The sequence below is a fragment of the Ananas comosus genome, linkage group 24, assembly GCF_001540865.1.
Source record: "Ananas comosus cultivar F153 linkage group 24, ASM154086v1, whole genome shotgun sequence".
Classification (NCBI taxonomy): Eukaryota; Viridiplantae; Streptophyta; class Magnoliopsida; order Poales; family Bromeliaceae; genus Ananas; species Ananas comosus.
This window is the reverse complement of record NC_033644.1, coordinates 5,371,491-5,390,275: the sequence shown is the minus strand read 5'-3', so window position 1 is coordinate 5,390,275 and position 18,785 is coordinate 5,371,491. Positions and strand designations below refer to the sequence as shown.

The 18,785-nt window shown below is 36.5% G+C and overlaps 1 protein-coding gene across 1 annotated transcript; it reads right to left on the bottom strand.

Moving 5' to 3' along the window:
- LOC109728578 (alpha-L-fucosidase 1-like) lies at positions 9,160–11,608 on the bottom strand. The gene is made up of 3 exons (XM_020258999.1): positions 10,815–11,608; positions 10,148–10,387; positions 9,160–9,997 (listed from the first exon to the last, which is right to left on the bottom strand). Exons 1-3 carry the CDS (start codon positions 11,369–11,371, stop codon positions 9,301–9,303), a joined length of 1,494 nt encoding a protein of 497 aa, XP_020114588.1. The 5' UTR covers positions 11,372–11,608; the 3' UTR covers positions 9,160–9,300.

Here is an 18,785-nt window from a genome sequence, read left to right as displayed (position 1 = left end):
TTTGCGAGAAATATGTTGATAGCAACAATTCCTTGAACCTCTTCCATGTAATGGCCGCCAAATTGGTATTGGGGTCATCACGGATGTCCGCCCACTAGCGATACGCCTCGCCGTCCAAGTGGTGTATAGTGAGCCACACTTGGTCCTGCTCATCCACAAAAGTGTCATGAAACAACTTTTCCATACGAAGAATCCACTTCTCTACAATCCAGTGGTATGCCTTCTCGCCATCAAATACTCGAGGGTTGCACATCCGAAATTCATTCAGGTGGTCTATCAGTCCATCCCGCTCTTCTCCCGACACCATTATCGGTAGACCCGTCCCTACTGGCGGCATCTGAATCGGCGGTGTTACTACCGCCTCCTCCCTGGCCTCGGTGCTCGGGGCTGCACGTGAAAAGCCCAGCGCTGGTGATGGTGGCCTCGCAGTCACACCTCCTGCCGGCGCTGACGGAGAAGGGTCTTGTGCGGTGAAGGGTCCTGTGTCACCCTAGTGGAAGCCTGCTGAAGTAGCAAGTCCTCCAAATGCTTCATTCTCGCCTTCTGTCGACGTGCCGCATCGGCTTGCTGTGGAGCCGCTGTCGATCGATTGTTGCGCTACCAAATTCGTCAACACAGTAAGCTGGTCTCTTAACTCACGGACGTCACTAGATTCGGAGGTAGCGAAGGTCTCCACCTCCTCAGCATCAGCTGCCTCGGCCACCCCGGCGGACCTAGAGTGAGTCGTCGGCATCTCAAGCTACAACAAACATAACGAGCGCAAGTTAGCAAAACCCACGCCATCGCAACCCCTCTCAAGGAAAACAAAACACCAATCATGCGAAAGTAGTGAAGTGAGTCTCACAACTAATTCTCGATGTCACGTTGTCGACCGCCAACGTGACCTACCACGGAGTTAGAAGTTGCATACTTCAATCAAATTCCAACCATTTGGAGTTAAAGGTACGACCCAATCGTAATACTTTCGCTCGAAAATCATATAGACCCAGTCTCTCACGAGCCTATTTCCTATGGTTTAATCGGCCTAAGGTTTGCTAGGTCTATTAAGACTCAACTCTAGGCTCTAATACCAATATAATCTATCACGCCCGGACCCCAGCAGAAGCCTACCCGGCGCGTGCACAGACCTGCCGCATCCACAAGGTAGCCCCCGGTGCACACAAGGCATCTACTACAAACATTCAAAGAATAGAACAAGGAATGTAATCCTAGCAAGGTAATCAGAGCATAATATAAAACTAATCTATAAAACAACAGGTAAGAAAGGAAGTAATAAGTAATACAACTAAGGTTCAACAATCCCCAAAAGAAAATACATCAAGTCACCACCAAAAATACATCTAAGTTCATAGGGAAGTCTCTATACAATGGTCAGATACACCTCTCAAAACTAACAAAAGAAAGGTGTCGACCTATGTAAGTCAATCCTGACAGGCTCTAGCTAGACACGACTCTCTTGCCGCGGTCCCTAGCCTTTCCAGCAGTGGATGGCTCTGAAAATAAAAACAACAAATGCATGGGGGTGAGAATTATTAAACAATAGTTTTCAGTGGGTAAGCCACCGAGAAAAGCGAATTACACCACTAGGTCAGTTGAGGCATAAGTAGGAAATGAAATGACTGATAATATAGCATGAATATTAAGCGAGAACTAAAAGTTTTAACACTACTATGACTCCAATTTACTATGTTATTTAACATGTATGAAAACTACTCTATCATATGCATGAGCATGTAAATGGCTAATGCAATATCCAAATGTCATGCACTATTTAGTAGTGATGTTCAATTGTTAAGTTTAATTATCCATTACCCAAATTAATGAGGACTAAGGCAAGGTATAGTCCTAGCTTGCGCCGTGCCTAATGGTCCCGTGGTAGTTAACATTCCCCCACTAGGAATGAGCCTCGCCCACGACAATCCACTTCGACACCTAATCCCGTACGGGCGAGCATGATATCACATAGGCCAACTCCAAAGTGTCGGCTTATAGGGAGCGACCTTCACAAGCTTGTGCGAATGAGCATAATGGCAAGCAAGCGTGATCAACAATATAAGAATCTCATTCATCATGTCTAAAACATGGTATGTAAACTAGCGACCTAAAGGTCGGTTACTATGTCACAATGTCGAATTCTGGTTATTCAACTAAGTACAATATGATTTTGCCACTATCATACTATGTGTAACATTTACCTTGCCCATAGCAAGTAATGTTAATTATCATGTAAGTTGATCTACTAAATCCACTAACCATAAAAGGTCCAAGAGACATATCATTTACTCATGACTAACATGCTTTCTATTATTACATAAGAGAAAATCACCATAATGTACTATTTAGTAGTCATATCCACATTATAAGCCTTTACTACATAGAGTCTCAAACTCCTACATGAAACATGGGTGTAACATGCATTCAAAAATTCTATCATGTTATAACTAGTATGAATATGCATCATTTCAAGTCTTAAAACTAAGTGGAATACATAGAGAGAGTTCATCCATTTCGGCGAGGTCAAACCTATCGGATACCCTTCAAACTCTTTCGTTTTCCTGAACGAAGTTGTCCACGAGACTCCTAGCATTTTAAGAAAAATTCTAAGAGGGTTACAAGCTTCTAACAAGTTTTCCACGAAATTCACCAAAAACCACACCTAAAAGAGGTGAAAAATACCTTAGACCAAGAAGAACTTGTCCAAACCTCAAATCAAGGTTAGAAAGCTTTAAATCCAACCTAAAAGAGAGTTTCACACACATCAATTTAACTCCAAAAGCTCCAAAATAAGGAATCCTCAAAATAAACCCTAATTTTCTCAAAACTAGGTTTTCTCACATAATCTCTACAAAAACCATAATTAAAGGTAGTAAGAAGACTACTAACCTTATTAAAAACTCCAAACCAAGCTAAGTAAGGCTAGAGTTGGAGTTAAGTCCTCAAGAAAGCTCATTTCTTTACTTCCAAGCCTCCTTCAAGGTCCACAAAGTAAGCTTCGATGGAGAGAAAGAAGAAAAGGAGATCAAAATTCAATTTTCACAAAAGATTGGAGAAGAAAATCAAGAGAGAGAAAGAGAAGACCTACCTTCCTCTTCTCTTAGGTCTCAGCATAAAGAGAGAGAGTAAATAAGGAAGGGTGGGGTTATACACTAATGTAACAATCGCTATTAGACTCCTCAAAAACCTAAAAATTGCAAACTGCACGAAACTGAATTCTGCAGTATTGAGTACCGGTATTTGAATTGGAGTGTTGGTACCCCGCAATTCTGGTACCAAATACCGAGTCCCGCATAACCCGTACGTTAGTAATTCGAGTTTATACTGCATTCCGGTATCAGCCCGATGCAGTACCGGTACTCAGCTCAGTACCGATACCCGCAACCCAGTTCCTCAAAACTTGAGAGCTGCTCATTTTGGTGCTTTATAGGGTTTCGGTACCACAATTCAGTACCGGTACTCAACACTAAAATCTGCAGTTTGCAGATTTTAATGTCGGGAACCCTTTCTTGCGCCTAAAAAGCATTAGAAACGGGTCGATACTCTCCAACAACCCTCGAAACATCTAGAATAGTTTAAAATACTATTCCTACACTAGAACCTTGCAATTTTCTAAAGTTTAGTGTACTACACCCGTGCTCAATTTCACTGCGATCTGAGATGCTTTGGTACATACGCGAGACTTGACTGCTTTCGGGGGCATGCTTTTGGAGGGTTTTTCCATTGTTTCGAAGCCATCTGGTCATTGATCGCGCTCCAAATAGTGAGCACGAGCTTTATCGCATCGAGACGAATCAAATAGGCTGGTTATATGGATCCGCTGCAACGCAGATCGAGGTAACGACCTCGTAACTCGTGTTTATGTATTAATTGAACTATATTTAATGCAATGTTGGACTGATTGCAAATTGTATGCAATGGGGACCTCGTGCACAGCCTTGGACAGTGTGTAATCACTGTTGGCTTCCTTTTGACTAATCATTGAAGGTCCGGGAGCCGTTGGGCAGAGTGGAAACGGGATCCTACGGCATTGTTTGGCGAAAATTCGTCGATTGGACGTAGTTTTTGTTGCGATTTTCACACATTGGCAATTCGAATACCCTAGGTACCCCACCAAGCCCTTTTGGCTGGTTGCTACTGCCACTTTCGAAGTTTGGAGTCAGTGGATGGGCGACAGAGGGGTTTCGATACGTTTTCTTGCAAAATTGTCGGTAGAACGCGGTTTTGCGTCACGATGAGTTTTCAGCTTCTTGGACGCTCCGAAAATCATCACCTAGCCTTGTTGGCTGGCCGCCGGGGGTTGTCTCATGTGTTTGGAGGCAACAGATGAGTGGTGGAGGCTTCCGGTGCCAAAGTGGACACTTTCGGAAGCCTGGTGGTGAACGGTCGGTCGGCGACGACCGGGTTGACCTGGAGACTTGCGTTTACTATTCGGTCCTTTTGGACACATTGTTGTTGACCTGAGAGGGCGGTCCTCGTGGAATACACTCTAATTGACCAGAGTGGTTGGTTTCCTATACTCTTGTCGTTGTTGATCTTATATTTTGTTGTTGACCTGAGTGGTTGGTACTTGCATACCTCAGAGGATGTTGAGCTTGTCCATCCTAATTGACCTGAGTGGTCGGTACTTGTGTACCCGTATAGCTTCGATGACCTGTTGGTCATGTGCCTTGAGGGGCGGTGATTGTCGACCATTCACCGACTGTTAGCTATTGATCATATTCGCATCGATCGCCACAACTCGACAGTATTTCACGAACACCAATGGACTGATCCCCCGCAGGAGGGTGTTCTTTTTCGAAAAAGTGGTTGGTTGCCAACCTGTGAGCCCAGCGGCCATTTACTAGGGTTATATATCAGACAGAGTGGTTGTGATTTGCCTAAGGTCCTTAGATCGACACGGCAGTATAGATTGGGTATATTTATGCTATCAGTTGTTGTTGACGCATAGTCATTTCTCTATCTCTCTTTTTCAGTAGTGGTTATTCATACCATTATTATGGTTATTTTCAGTTCAATTATATATTATTACTATTACACTAGTTTGACTATTAACTATAATTGGTCGCTGCCTTATTATCTCACATTACAGTAGTAGCTTCTTTGCTGATTATCGGTGGAGGTTATTTATTATTATCACACCTGATTTACTTATTACTACTATTGTTTATCCCTCCATCTGCCAGTGGGTATAGTTTGTCTTTGTCGGCTTGCGGTGCCCACTGGAAAGGGGAGATTTGTTTATATGTTCTCACCCCCCACTTTTTTAGGTGATGCAGGCGGGATTGGCCGGGACGCAGCGTGAGGCTGTAGCTAGTGGGCGGTTATAGAGATCTCGACCTATGTTATACATTCTTGATTACTTCATACATAGCATTAGACATATAGGTAATTGTATAGTTTACTCCCACACCTGATAGTAGATGATACATGTGGTTCAGTTGATGCCTTATACTTGCGGATTTTTGGATGATGTATCTATATGTTTTGAATACTCATGGTTTCAATCATTCGTGGTATTTGAACACACGTGGATTTGGACTTGAATTTCTTTTGATGGTTTTCTATCTCTCGTGGTAGCGTTTTCAAATAATGGTTTCCGTGTGAAAAATATTTTCAAATGGCTTTCTAGAGATTTTTTTTTGCAAAATTAGAGTTTTAAAAAGAAAGTTTTCGTGTGGGAGACAATTTCAACCTTTAGGATGAATGTGAATGATTGTGGAATGGTTGTGATTAAGAACGGCTAGCTGTATGATGTGAAAAATTTGAAATGATAATCTTTGTAATTCGTCATTGATGTTTGTGTGAGTGGAGGTTATGGTTCACAATTGTACGTGTACTACACCATACAAATATAGAAAAGACTATGTCCGTTTCATTCGAAAATTTTTTGTATTTATAGCAGATCTGTTACACTCTTGGGGATCAAGATTTTAATATAAAAAAAATAAAATAAGTAAATAGTTTTTCGTTTACTCCGATTTTATAAAAATAGCATTATTTCGAATCGGCTTTCAAAAAAAAATCCTGAGACGTGACAATCTTCTTGTTACAAGTGAAATAAAATGATCTATCGATCTTTTATTTCTAAGTTTCGTAAATCATTACAATATTGATATAAATAAAAGAAATATCTTTTTTTTTTGTTTTCAAATACTATATTGCCGTTGTTTCTTACTTGAAGGCAATTCTTTTGTTCTATTTTGATTTGCAAGTAATTTTTTAAATAGTTTTTTTTTTTTTTTTTTTTTTGAGTAAACAGGGATATACCCCATTTGGGATTCATTAGAACGAAAAGCGAACAAAACAAAACAAAACAAAACAAAACGACAACCCCTTTGGTAGATCATGATCCCCTACTCATAAGAACGTAAAGCGAACTAAGCAAAACAAAACAAAACGTCAACCCTTTTGGCAGATTATGATCCCCTACACAAAGAGCTCGGCAATAATGCAGCTCAAACCCAAAGCTGGCAAGAAAATAAAATCTTTTTAAATAGTTATTTTAACTTGAATCACTAATTTTTTTTGTAAAACCTTAATTTGTAAAAACTAATATATGTTACATAAAAGTTATAGACACTACAAAAATAGCCGTTTTCACCAAACCTTTTTAAATCACTTGCGGACCCTATAAAGCACTGGCAAATTGGTTGTCGACGCTTCGAAAAGCGTCTGGGATGTATCAGTAAGTGTAGTGACAAGAAAAATATGCTGTCGATGCTTTATAGCATCAGCAACTTCTTCGTCGATAAAAATAGTTATTTTATGATGCTTTGAAGTGTCCCTCGTTAACTTGGTAGTGACGCTTTAGAGCATCGACAAAATAGATAAGCTGTATTGTTATTACTAGCTAGTGACGCTATTGTGCATCCGCAATTTATTATAATGTATATTTATTTTTTAATAATTTTCTATATAAATAAAATTTACTGTTCAGTTTATTCAACCGATCGAGAATTAAAATCTACTATATTGCGTGCACAATTATAATCAAAGAACTAATGACAAAGATAATATATATTTTATACAAGAAAGTAGACATAGATACAAACTTCATGTCAATATAACTTATAGAAGAAAGTAGTCAAAGATATAAACTTCATGTCAATATATTTTGTTACTAAGTCAAAACAATAACAAACTATTAGCATATAAACTTAATTCTAGAATTATAATATTTTTAAATTTTACAAAAAATAAAACTCAAAATAAATCACAGTCATCTAAAGTGATCGTGAATCCCTCGTCTCAATGCCTAAGTTCACGAATTGACCGACAATTAAGCCTATGCGATAGAGATTTTATCTCGTTCATTTTTGATTCGTGATTCTTTTGCATATTTTGCATTTGAGTTCGCAACCTTTGAACTTCTTTTTTAGTTAGGTCAAACCTTACATTCTCTTCAATTTTTAGTTAAGCTTGATTTTTAAATATTTGTATTGGTGTGGGACCAATCCTATAATCCCTCACTCAACCATTCCGGTTTTCTCTCTTTTTTTTTTCGAAAATATTATTTTCAATTTGTTTGGTGGCATTTGAGAACTCCGACGTAGTTGCTAGTTGTATATAATTCTACAATATTTCTACAATAATTTTATAAATGATTTAACGTTTTAATTCAAATAGCTAAACTTGTACTTTGCGGTTATTTGCAACGAAATGTTTCGTAGTCTTCCAAAATGCTTTGCTGCTTAATTGAAGGGATATTCTAAAAAAAACTTAATAAGTCTTGTAATTAATGGAAGAATCAAATCAAATTAATTCCTAAATTTTTCTGCCTGATTGGGAAAGCTTTATAATTGAGATATGATTAGTACGGTTTTAGCTTTATTTCTAGTACGTAGATTTTATTACCAATCAATCTTAATTAGTGACGTTTCTCAATCAACTTGTCTCCATCCACACCATCATGCGAAGGACAGAATAATCATTCTTGAGAGTAAAAAAAGGGTACACGTCGTTTTCAACTTGGTGTTGCTTTGACAGAGTTTATTTAATTATTTTATTTTTTAAAAGTTTTTTTTAACTAGCAACATATTTTTTATCTCTAATTTGGATGAACTAAAGCACATTATGTAATATTTTTAAGATTTGAAATAAATAATTATATATATAAAATATAATAAGATAATTTTTTAACACGAGTTTCCATAATATTTGCTAATGATTAGCGAATGGATCTCACATAAAATTTAAAATAATCTTACATATAAATAGGGTGACACACATTAATCCGTCTAAAGTACTATGATTGCTATGCATATCATCAAGCGACCTTTATTAGTTAACACGAAACACTACAACAAAAACAATATATAGCGACACTTTTAAATATAGGTACATGTCAAAAAAGTGCTGCTAGCTAAAATTACCGATTCTTTTAAAAAATGTTGCTATATGTGGGGTCGCTAGGTATATAGTGTCAGTTAAAGAGTGTCGCTATAACTTAAAAAAGTGCTGCTAATTTACCAACAACTTATTTAAGTATTTAGCAACCGCCGAAACTCTATCTCGTTGGCTGCGGTGGCGGAGAAGGACAACAGGAATGACTCTTCGTCTAGAATTTCAGTGGATTGAGTGAAGAGAGAAGAAAATATGGTAATTGATTTTTCTTTTTTTTTTCTTTTCTGTTTGTAATCGGGCCAAATGGATTGGGTGTGGTGGGTTGAGTAGAGTAATCTTTTATTTTTGGTTGGATTGGGCTTTATATTTAGACATTAGTAGATATTTTTTTAAATTTTAGCATAAATGGGACACTTATTCAAAAGTGTCCCAAATATGTATCCCTATAACCTAATTCTGTTGTAGTGAAATTAACCTTTAATGAAATAAATTGTAAAATTTGACTGATGGTCATGAAAGAAAACAAAAATCTGATATCGAAATATTTATTTAAAATGAATGATCTTTTAATTCGCTAGAGAATTTCAGAGAATTTCTTATGCGGTGACGGAGAAAAGGGTAATAATAATTAAAAAATTCCAGGTAAAAATTTATCAAGACCTTTTCTCAAAAAAAAAAAAAGTTTATCAAGACTTTTTGAACGAACTTTATTTGATCACGCAGTTATGCGCGCGTTATTTTCAAGCCGAAAAGTGGACCTCAGTAGAATGTAGGGGACCTTAGAATAAGCCGAAATAATAAATAAATAAAGCATAAAAAGATACCCAATCGCCAGAAGACGAACATTCCAAAGAAGGAGAAAGATTATGATTCGTCCAATAAGATAATTTTTCTGAAAACAAAAAGAAAAATTAATTACTCGTGTGAATTTTTTTTTTTTTTCTTACACTTGCAATCCCATTATTTTGCTCTATTTTTTGATTGCTCCACAAAGGGATCGAAATGTAGGCCGACCTCGGACAGCAGCGGCGGCCCCCGCGACTCGGCGATCCAAATCCGCACCGTCCGGCCGCACGCCGCCGTCTCGAGCCGGTGGAGCCGCTTGTGCCCGACCGTCGTCCCGTTCGCGACCGCCGCCCCGTCGACAAACACGAAATGCAACCGAATTCTCTGGCCCATTGCTATCGCCTCTTGTATTCTGATCACGTTAAACCGAGACCACGGATTCAGTTCCGACAATTCGATCCAATACCCCTGCCTCTCGCCACGGCTGACTTCTTCTGCTTTTGGGGCCCAGAAGGTGTCGTCGTCCCCGTCGAGCACGTTGCTTGCCGCGAACCCCCCGCCGTCGCCGCCTCTCTGGCTGCTTGCCTTTGCCTTGCTCCCCTTGGCGAAGTCGGTCCCGAAGATCGTTTCGATCGCCGAGCGGAATTCTCGCAGCCGGACGGTGTCGCCCTTGGATATCAGCCCGGTGGAGTTCGGCGGCACGTTGAGCAGCAGCACGCAGTTGCGGCCGACCGCCTTGTAGTATATGTCCAGCAGCTGGCTCAGCGGCTTCGCCGTCTCGTTCTTGTGCCAGAACCACCCGGGCCGGATCGAGACGTCGCACTCCGGCGGGACCCAGTCGGTCCCCCGCGGATCCCCCGTGTTCAGGTAGCTAAAGTTCGATCGGCAATCAAATCCATCAACAACAGCGAGAGCTAATTAAGGTCTAATTTAGAAATGCTCTCTTCAATTCGCGTAATAATTAATGTTTATTATTATTATTGGAATTATTAGATCAATGATTAGGGATGGATTTAATTACTTGACGATGCCGGCGTCTCCGATCCTCAGCATGGTTCGGTTGATGGTGGACCAGCAGGTGGAGCCGGCGAAGCCCGACTCGTCGCCGACCCAGCGGACGTCGGGGCCGGCGTCGGAGAAAATGTTGATGGATCCCTGCAGCTGCTTCACCGTCTCAAACCAGTCCTCGAAGTAGTACGTCATGTTCGTCGCATTCTTCCCCTTCGCGCCGTCGAACCATATCTCCGACACCGTCCCATATCTTCGTTAATTTTGTTTTTTTTTTTGTTTTTTTCCCCAAAAAAAAAGCAAAAAATTAAAGTTATATCGATAAATAAATTCTGATTAATTTCAAAAGCAATAAGTAGTTGAATTGTATTATTCAGATATATATAGAACATGCATGCATGCATGGAACTTGCTAATTAGAATTATAGTTTATTTGATTCGACCATGCATGTAAATGCTATATATATTAATTTTTAGGGATTTTACAAACTAAATTTAAACTTATTAGATCTAAACTATTTAATTGGCTGTACAAAATTTATACGCATGTATTTATTATATCTTATATAATAGAATAGCTATCAAATAACTCAAATTAAATAAATTAAAACTTAATATACCTACAATAATATATATACATACATACATAACACGGTTAGTTAATAATTATTAATCAGCACCTGGTTAGGAGTTCGCGCAGCTGGGCCATGTAGAACTCGTTGTACTCCACGTCGCGGCCGTACGTCCTCTCGTGCCGGTCCCACGGCGAGAGGTAGACGCCGAAGTCGACCCCGCGGTCGCGGGCGGCGTCGGCGAGCTCGCGGACGACGTCCCCCCGGCCGTTCCTCCAGGGGCTGCGGGCGACGGAGTGGTCGGTGTACCGCGACGGCCAGAGGCAGAATCCGTCGTGGTGCTTGGCGGTGAGGATGACGAGGGAGGCGCCTGCGGCGGCTGCGGCGTCGTCGATCCATTGCGCGGCGTCGAGGCCGGCCGGGTCGAAGATCGCGGGGCTCTCGCGCCCCGTCCCCCACTCCGAGTCGGTGAACGTGTTCATGCCGAAGTGGAAGAACATGATCACCTCCCGCCGCTGCCACCGCAGCTGCGCGGCCGACGGCACGGGCAGCGCCGGCAGCGGCGGCGGCGTCGGCGTCGCGGCCTTCGATTGCGATGGTAAAATTTGGCCGTCGAGTAATAGAAAATGTAAAAGAAGAATGAGGCGAAGCCACGAGCTTCTCATGATGCTTTATGTATTAGCACTCCCAAGCTTGCTAATTTTGGGTTTTATTTTGGTGTAGGAAAGAGGGGGAGTGATGGAGATAAGAGTACATGGAGTAGTAGTGGGATTGTAGTTGTGAAGAGAATGAAGCAGGGTTTATTATTCCACCAATCTGGCCCCAACCTTGTTCCAAATTCTTATTGTGGTCCTCATTCTCCCGTTTCTTGCAATTTTCCCCTCTAATTTTAAGTTTTTTGTTTCAATTAAGTCCCCGCCATAATAAATAACAATGTTAAATTATGGTTGGTGCTAATATTGTAGTTAAGGAGTTAAGGACTGCCATTGTGTCGATCAAAGTAAAAATGTTCAGTAGTCTCTCTTTCAAATAGCCTAAAGTGAGATTTTTCCGATGTTTTCTTACTATGATTAAATTTTTAAGAGGTTTAAGGCATTTATAGCTTTTATATATCTTAAAATGATATTACATTAACAACAGAATTAGTTTAAAGACGACACATGTTTGAAACATCTTGTGTAACGTGCTCTCATTTATGCCAAAGATTTTTAAAAAATCTACAAATAATTAAATATAAAGCCCAATCACAATCAAAAATACAATTTAGGGCTACCCAATCCACCCCCACCTACGCCTATTTAGCTCGATTATAAACATAAACAGAAAAAAAATCGACTACCATCTCCTCTTCTCCCCTCACTAATCTACTGACAATTAAACGATAGAGCCCATTCCTCTCCTCTTCCTCGCCCTGCAGCAAACGAGGTTAGAGTTCCGACAGTTTGTAATACTTAAATAAGTGTTGGTAATTTAGCAGCACTCTTTTAGGTTATAACGAGACTCTTTAAACTGTCACTCATAATACCTAGCCCTATAATATAAAACACTTTTTAAATTCAGTCAATTTGAGGCCACAGCACTTTTTTTGACCTATACAAAAGTGCGCTATACACTGTTTTGGTTGTAGTAGACTAAATAAAGAAATAAAAAATTGGATTAGAGGACCCTCAGAATGTACACACTTTGAAATGCCCCCCTATAACTTTCAAACTTTTCGATAGAAATCATCTTAATTTACCATTTTTTTTGGAATTAAAACAGAAATTTATTTAAAAATTATGATGACTGTTATAATTCATACAAAATTTTATATCAAAATTTAATGAATTTTAAAGTTCTAAAAATTCAATTAATACTTGTGAAATCGACTGGTAATTTCCATAAAATCTCCAACTTTTAGGCGAGTTTTAAAACTATTCAACCTTATCATAGAATATTGACTTTTAAGTTTTTCTTTTCCCAAAAGGATCGCATAATTTGGTGCTAGCAGTTTTATTTTTATCTTTTTTTTAGTAGTTTTCTTCTTTGATATTGATATATGCATAGAAGTTTATAAGAATAAGATAATTTGAAAAGTGTGATAAAATTATATATAGTGAGAATTGCCCATTTTTTTTTTCACTCTTATCATATCAGTTTTTTTTCTTTATTTTCTTTTTCTCTAAACCCAATGAATTTATCATTTTTTGGATTTTGTTGTGTAAAGATTTACACCGCTATATACAGGTGCACTCTACACTTGGTGAGAATGCAATATTATAACAAACTCGTGTCTTTCCTGAAATTAGTCACTTAAAACTATATATCTTAGTCATTAAACTTTGCTCAACATATTATTATGTTAACGGCGTTGGGTGAACGCGCGAAGGAAAAAAAACTGGAATTTGAAGAAATTATTTGCCGCTTCTTTCTACAATAACTCAACAAGGATAAGATGGAAATTTTATAAAAAAAATAAATCAGATTGTTTTTTTTTTATAAGAAACTGAAATTATAATATACCAACAAATGGGTTAAGATTACAAACATTTAAAAGTAACACATTGAGGGGTGCTAGGTCTCAATATCAGCGTAGTACGTTCCTTCGAACTTTTTGTTTTTTTTTTTTTTTTTTTTTTCCTTCACGTTTTGGGCCGCAAACCATGGAGCAAATTATTTGATATTTTGTTGTTGCTACATTTCCACGGTAGGTAGTGAGTTAGTGTCAAGTGATTAGCCTTTTTTATTATATTTATACTTAATTGAACTAATATGTTTGTTATATCAAGAAAATATCTAACATTCGACATAAAACTTAAAGATCTTTTTTTTTTGAGAATCGAAAAAACTACAGATCTTAAGGGCCTGTTTTGTTTGGTCGTCGAAAACCGACTCGGTGGAAAAATAAGATCGAGTGGTTGTTTGCCCGTAAAGAAATTTTTTTCTGGGAAATCTTTTTACGGATTTACGAAAAAAATGGCATTTTCGTTTCCGCCGCTTCAGAACGAGCTGAAAACGAAAACGCGCGCGGAAAAAATCGCGCGCGTTGGAGATGAGTTGGAGATTGAGGCGGGGTTAGCAGGCCACGGTCCACGAGGACAGCCCCCTCGTGGACCGCCGGAGAGAGAGGTCCACTATCCAACAGTGACTGTGGACCTTCCTCTCGTCCATATATAATAATATTATATATATATATATAACTATATATAAATCAGATATATATTAAACATGGTATGTTTATTATTTAATTATAATAATATTATTATATAATATCTTTATTATAAATATTATTATAAATATCTAAATAATTTATTTTATACTATATATATTTATTATGAATTTTAATATATTTAATCTACATATATAAAAAATATAATAATAATATATATAGTATATTAATTATTATATAATAATAATATATATAATAAAAATATATTAAATAGATTTTCATTTATTTTTCTTTTCCTTTCAATCAAACAACCTTCATCGAAAACTATTTTTCTTTTCCTACAAATCAAACATTAAGCTACGTAAAAAAAATTTTCCACCGAAAATTTTTTTCCACCGAAAATTATTTTTCGCAGTTTTACGTCAAACCAAACAGCCCCTTAGTTACAATTTACTATACTGCACCATACAGTTTCTTTAATTACGCATTGTACTATTACTTTTTGGGGTTAATTTCATACAAGTTCCTACAAATATAGTGAATAGCAAATATATTCATACAAAGTTCAACTTTCATATGTTGTTCCTCTAAAAATCCTAATTTGTTACCGTTAGAGAACCGTTAGAGAACTGTTTATATTTTCAATTTTTCGCAAATATATTCTTACAAAAGTCATAATATTATAATATAAAGGGGTAAAAATGTCAAAAATTAACTAGGGTTAAGTATTTAATTTATGGTTAACTAATTTTTTTTCTAACGAATTCTAATGGTAGGGACATATTTAAAAATATAAAGACTTTTATAGGAATAATATATAAAAGTTGTACTTTATAGGATATATTTATCATTTACTATATTTGCAAGGACTTGTATGAAATTAATTCATAAACCAAGATTTTAAGTGCCTGTCAGCACGAGCCGTATCCACCGTGCCGTACCATGCCAACAAGATACCGGCACGATACAGACCCCGTGCCGATAGCACAGCTTAAAACCCTATATTCTTTAAATTAGTAAGTAATTTCTTCAATAAAATTCAAAAGATATGATAAAATGATATAATAAATAGTTAGAATATTTTGTTGCTAAAAAAAATAAATATTTTATACTATTATGTGTCGGCACATAGAAATTTTTTTAACCGGCACACATTGACACGGCTCGGCACACACCGTGCCGTGCCGTACCAGCAAATTTGCGGCACAACCTCGTTCACAACACTTAAATCCTTGCCAGAAACATTATTGAACTATCTTTCCTCATTCTTTAAAAAATGTTGTATTTTAGAGTTACTTTCAGGAGAAATTCTAAAGGGGATTCCGATTTTACACTTCTCATCCTAGAATTAACAAAAATATAAATAATTTTTTGTAAAAATAAAAAAAAATTGATATGTAAAATTTAAAATTAATGATCCCTAGGAGGAGTGAATATTGTAAGCACTAGCGGATCCACTGTTACGCTACCCCAACCCCACTAAGGTAGCTAATAAGAAAGGCCTTATGCCTTTATTTGGTACGTGGACCCCACTAATAGACCCCACTTGGGTAAGCCAATAAGAAAGGCCTTTGGCCTTTATTTCCCATATGAACTCCAAATTGGGGTCAAAATCATTCCAAAGTAGGGTCAACAAATAGAGTATGGCTTTCTCTCACCCACAAAAAAAACTCAAAGTCCTTGATGGTTGATTTAATTTGACTGATTGGAGAGATAGAAGTTTTATATACAAAGAAATATGTGTGATTAATTGATAAATAATTATTTCATAACTTAGAGGAAAAAAAAAGATGTATTTGATAGTGTTACTGATGAGGTTGTAATGCATCATTTTCAAAGTATAAAGCACGTCGAGGATAATTGCGATAAAATTTTCTATTTATGTAATACTAATGNTTAGTATTATATATTTATTATAATTTTAAATATATTTAATCTATATATAAAAATTATAATAATAATATATATAGTATATTAATTATTATATAATAATAATATATATAATAAAAAATATATTAAATAGGTTTTTATTTATTTTTCTTTTCCTTTTAACCAAACAACCTTCATCGAAAATTATTTTTCTTTTCTTACAAACCAAACACTAAACTACGTAAAAAAAATTTTCCACCGAAAATTTTTTTCCACCGAAAATTTTTTTTCGCAGTTTTACGTCAAACCAAACTGCCCCTTAGTTACAATTTACTATACTGCACCATACAGTTTCTTTAATTACACATTGTACTATTACTTTTTGGGGTTAATTTCATACAAGTTCCTACAAATATAGTCAATAGCAAATATATTCATACAAAGTTCAACTTTCATATGTTGTCCCTTCAAAAGTCCTAATTTGTTACCGTTAGAGAACCGTTAGAGAACTGTTTATATTTTCAATTTTTCACAAATATATTCTTACAAAAGTCATAATATTATAATATAAAGGGGTAAAAATGTTAAAAATTAACTAGGGTTAAGTATTTAATTTATGGTTAACTAATTTTTTTTCTAACGAATTCTAATGGTAGGGACATATTTAAAAATATAAGGACTTTTATAGGAATAATATATAAAAGTTGTACTTTATAGGATATATTTATCATTTACTATATTTGCAGGGCTTGTATGAAATTAATTTATAAACCAAGATTTTAAGTGCCGCTGACGGGCCGTATCCACCGTGCCGTACTATGCCAACAAGATACCGGCACGATATAAATCCGGTGCCGATGGCACAGCTTAAAATCTTCTATTCTTTAAATTAGTAAGTAATTATTTCAATAAAATTCAAAAAATATGATAAAATGACATAATAAATAATTAGAATATTTTGTTGCTAAAAAAAATAAATATTTCATATTATTATATGTCGGCACACAGGAATTTTTTTGACCGGTACGCATTGATACGGCTCGACACACATTGTGCCGTACCGTACCGGCAAGTTTGCGGCACGACCCTGTGCCACGGCACATAAATTCTTACCAGAAACATTATTGAACTATCTTTCCTCATTCTTTAAAAAATGTTGTTTTTTAGAGTTACTTTTATGAGAAATTCTAAAGGGGATGCCGATTTTACACTTCCCATCCTAGAATTAACAAAAATATAAATAATTTTTTGTAAAAATAAAAAAAAAATTGATATGTAAAATTTAAAATTAATGATCCCTTGAAGGAGTGAATATTGTAAGCACTAGCGGATCCACTGTTACGCAACCCCAACCCCCACTAAGGTAGCTAATAAGAAAGGCCTTATGCCTTTTTTTGGTACGTGGACCCCACTAATAGACCCCACTTGGGTAAGCCAATAAGAAAGGGGCCTTTGGCCTTTATTTCGGGCTTTTTTTGCAAATAGTCTCCTGACAAATTTTTTTTTAAAAATTAGCCTTGTCAAAATTTTATTTGCAAAAAAGACCCTGGCCCCGCCACGCAAGCGCCACGTCAGCGCCACACGGGCGGGGCTGGGCTATGTGTTTAAGTTGAACACGGTGAACCATTCACCGTGTTCAATACAAGGTTTTTGTATTGGACACGGTGAATGATTCACCGTGTCCAATACAAATACCTCCAACTTAGCCAAAAATGACTAAGTTGTGAGTGTTTGTATTGGACACGGTGAATGATTCACCGTGTCCAATACAAACACCTTGCACTTAACCATTTTGTATTGGACACGGTGAACCATTCACCGTGTCCAATACAAAAACCTTATATTGAACACGATGAATGGTTCACCGTGTTCAACTTAAACACATGGCCCAGCCCCGCCCGCGTGGCGCTGACGTGGCGTTGACGTGGTGGGACCACGGCCATTTTTGCAAATAAATTTTTGATAGGGCCAATTTTAAAAAAAAATTAGTCAGGGGGCTATTTGTAAAAAAAGCCCCTTTATTTCCCATATGAACTCCAAATTGGGGTCAAAATCATTCCAAAGTAGGGTCAAATAGAGTATGGCTTTCTCTCACCCACAAAAAAACTCAAAGTCCTTGATGGTTGATTTAATTTGACTGATTGGAGAGATAGAAGTTTTATATACAAAGAAATATGTGTGATTAATTGATAAATAATTATTTCATAACTTAGAGGAAAAAAAAAGATGTATTTGATAGTGTTACTGATGAGGTTGTAATGCATCATTTTCAAAGTATAAAGCACGTCGAGGAGAATTGCGATAAAATTTTCTATTTATGTAATACTAATGACTAGTTTATTTTTTTATATTTTTTATTATATACATTGATTTTGGTAGTAAAGATTTCTCCGATCAATCACTGAGTGTAAAATGTATTCCCCACTTTAGAGTATATCAGTAGCTTATTACGTAAATCTATTATGAAGATCTCTTAGAAGGCAAAAACCGTAATTCGTTTTGATTGAAAAGGATAAATAAAAGGATATACATAGGGGTGAAACAGTTGAATATGATGGATTTTGACAAGAATTCAATATTCCGCATTCCATATTTTCTCAGATACGAATTCAAAAGCGGATATATATTCGGATGCTTAAATTTTCGTTAACATATCCGTTTAAAACAGATTCACAGATTCATATGAGTCGGATTTGTTATTCGGATATTATTCGAATAATAAAAAATACTAATATATGTATATAAATAGAACTAAAATAACATAATGAAACATACAACTGCAATTGAAAATTCACATTCGTGTTTAAACTTCGTATACCTATATTTTTATTCAATAATTTAATATTTTAATAAATATAAATGTAATTTTAACATATAATTTATAGTAAAAATAACAAAAACACAAGAAAAAACAACTTTATCCTCCATACAATAATAGTATATACCTACTATATTATATATATATACTATATATATATATAATATAGAATTGAGATAGAATACTTTTAGAAGCACCAACTCCTTGTTGCTTCTAAGTTTCTAGCTCTTGGATCTATCATTGA

Bases quoted from the DNA above. Each gene is read 5' to 3' on its own strand.
- LOC109728578 (XM_020258999.1), bottom strand. From the start codon at position 11,371: ATGAGAAGCTCGTGGCTTCGCCTCATTCTTCTTTTACATTTTCTATTA. The intron at 10,388-10,814 runs GTGCTGATTAAT...AAATTAACGAAG, and splicing joins CTGCGCGAACTCCTAACCAG to ATATGGGACGGTGTCGGAGA. The intron at 9,998-10,147 runs GTAATTAAATCC...ATCGAACTTTAG, and splicing joins GGAGACGCCGGCATCGTCAA to CTACCTGAACACGGGGGATC.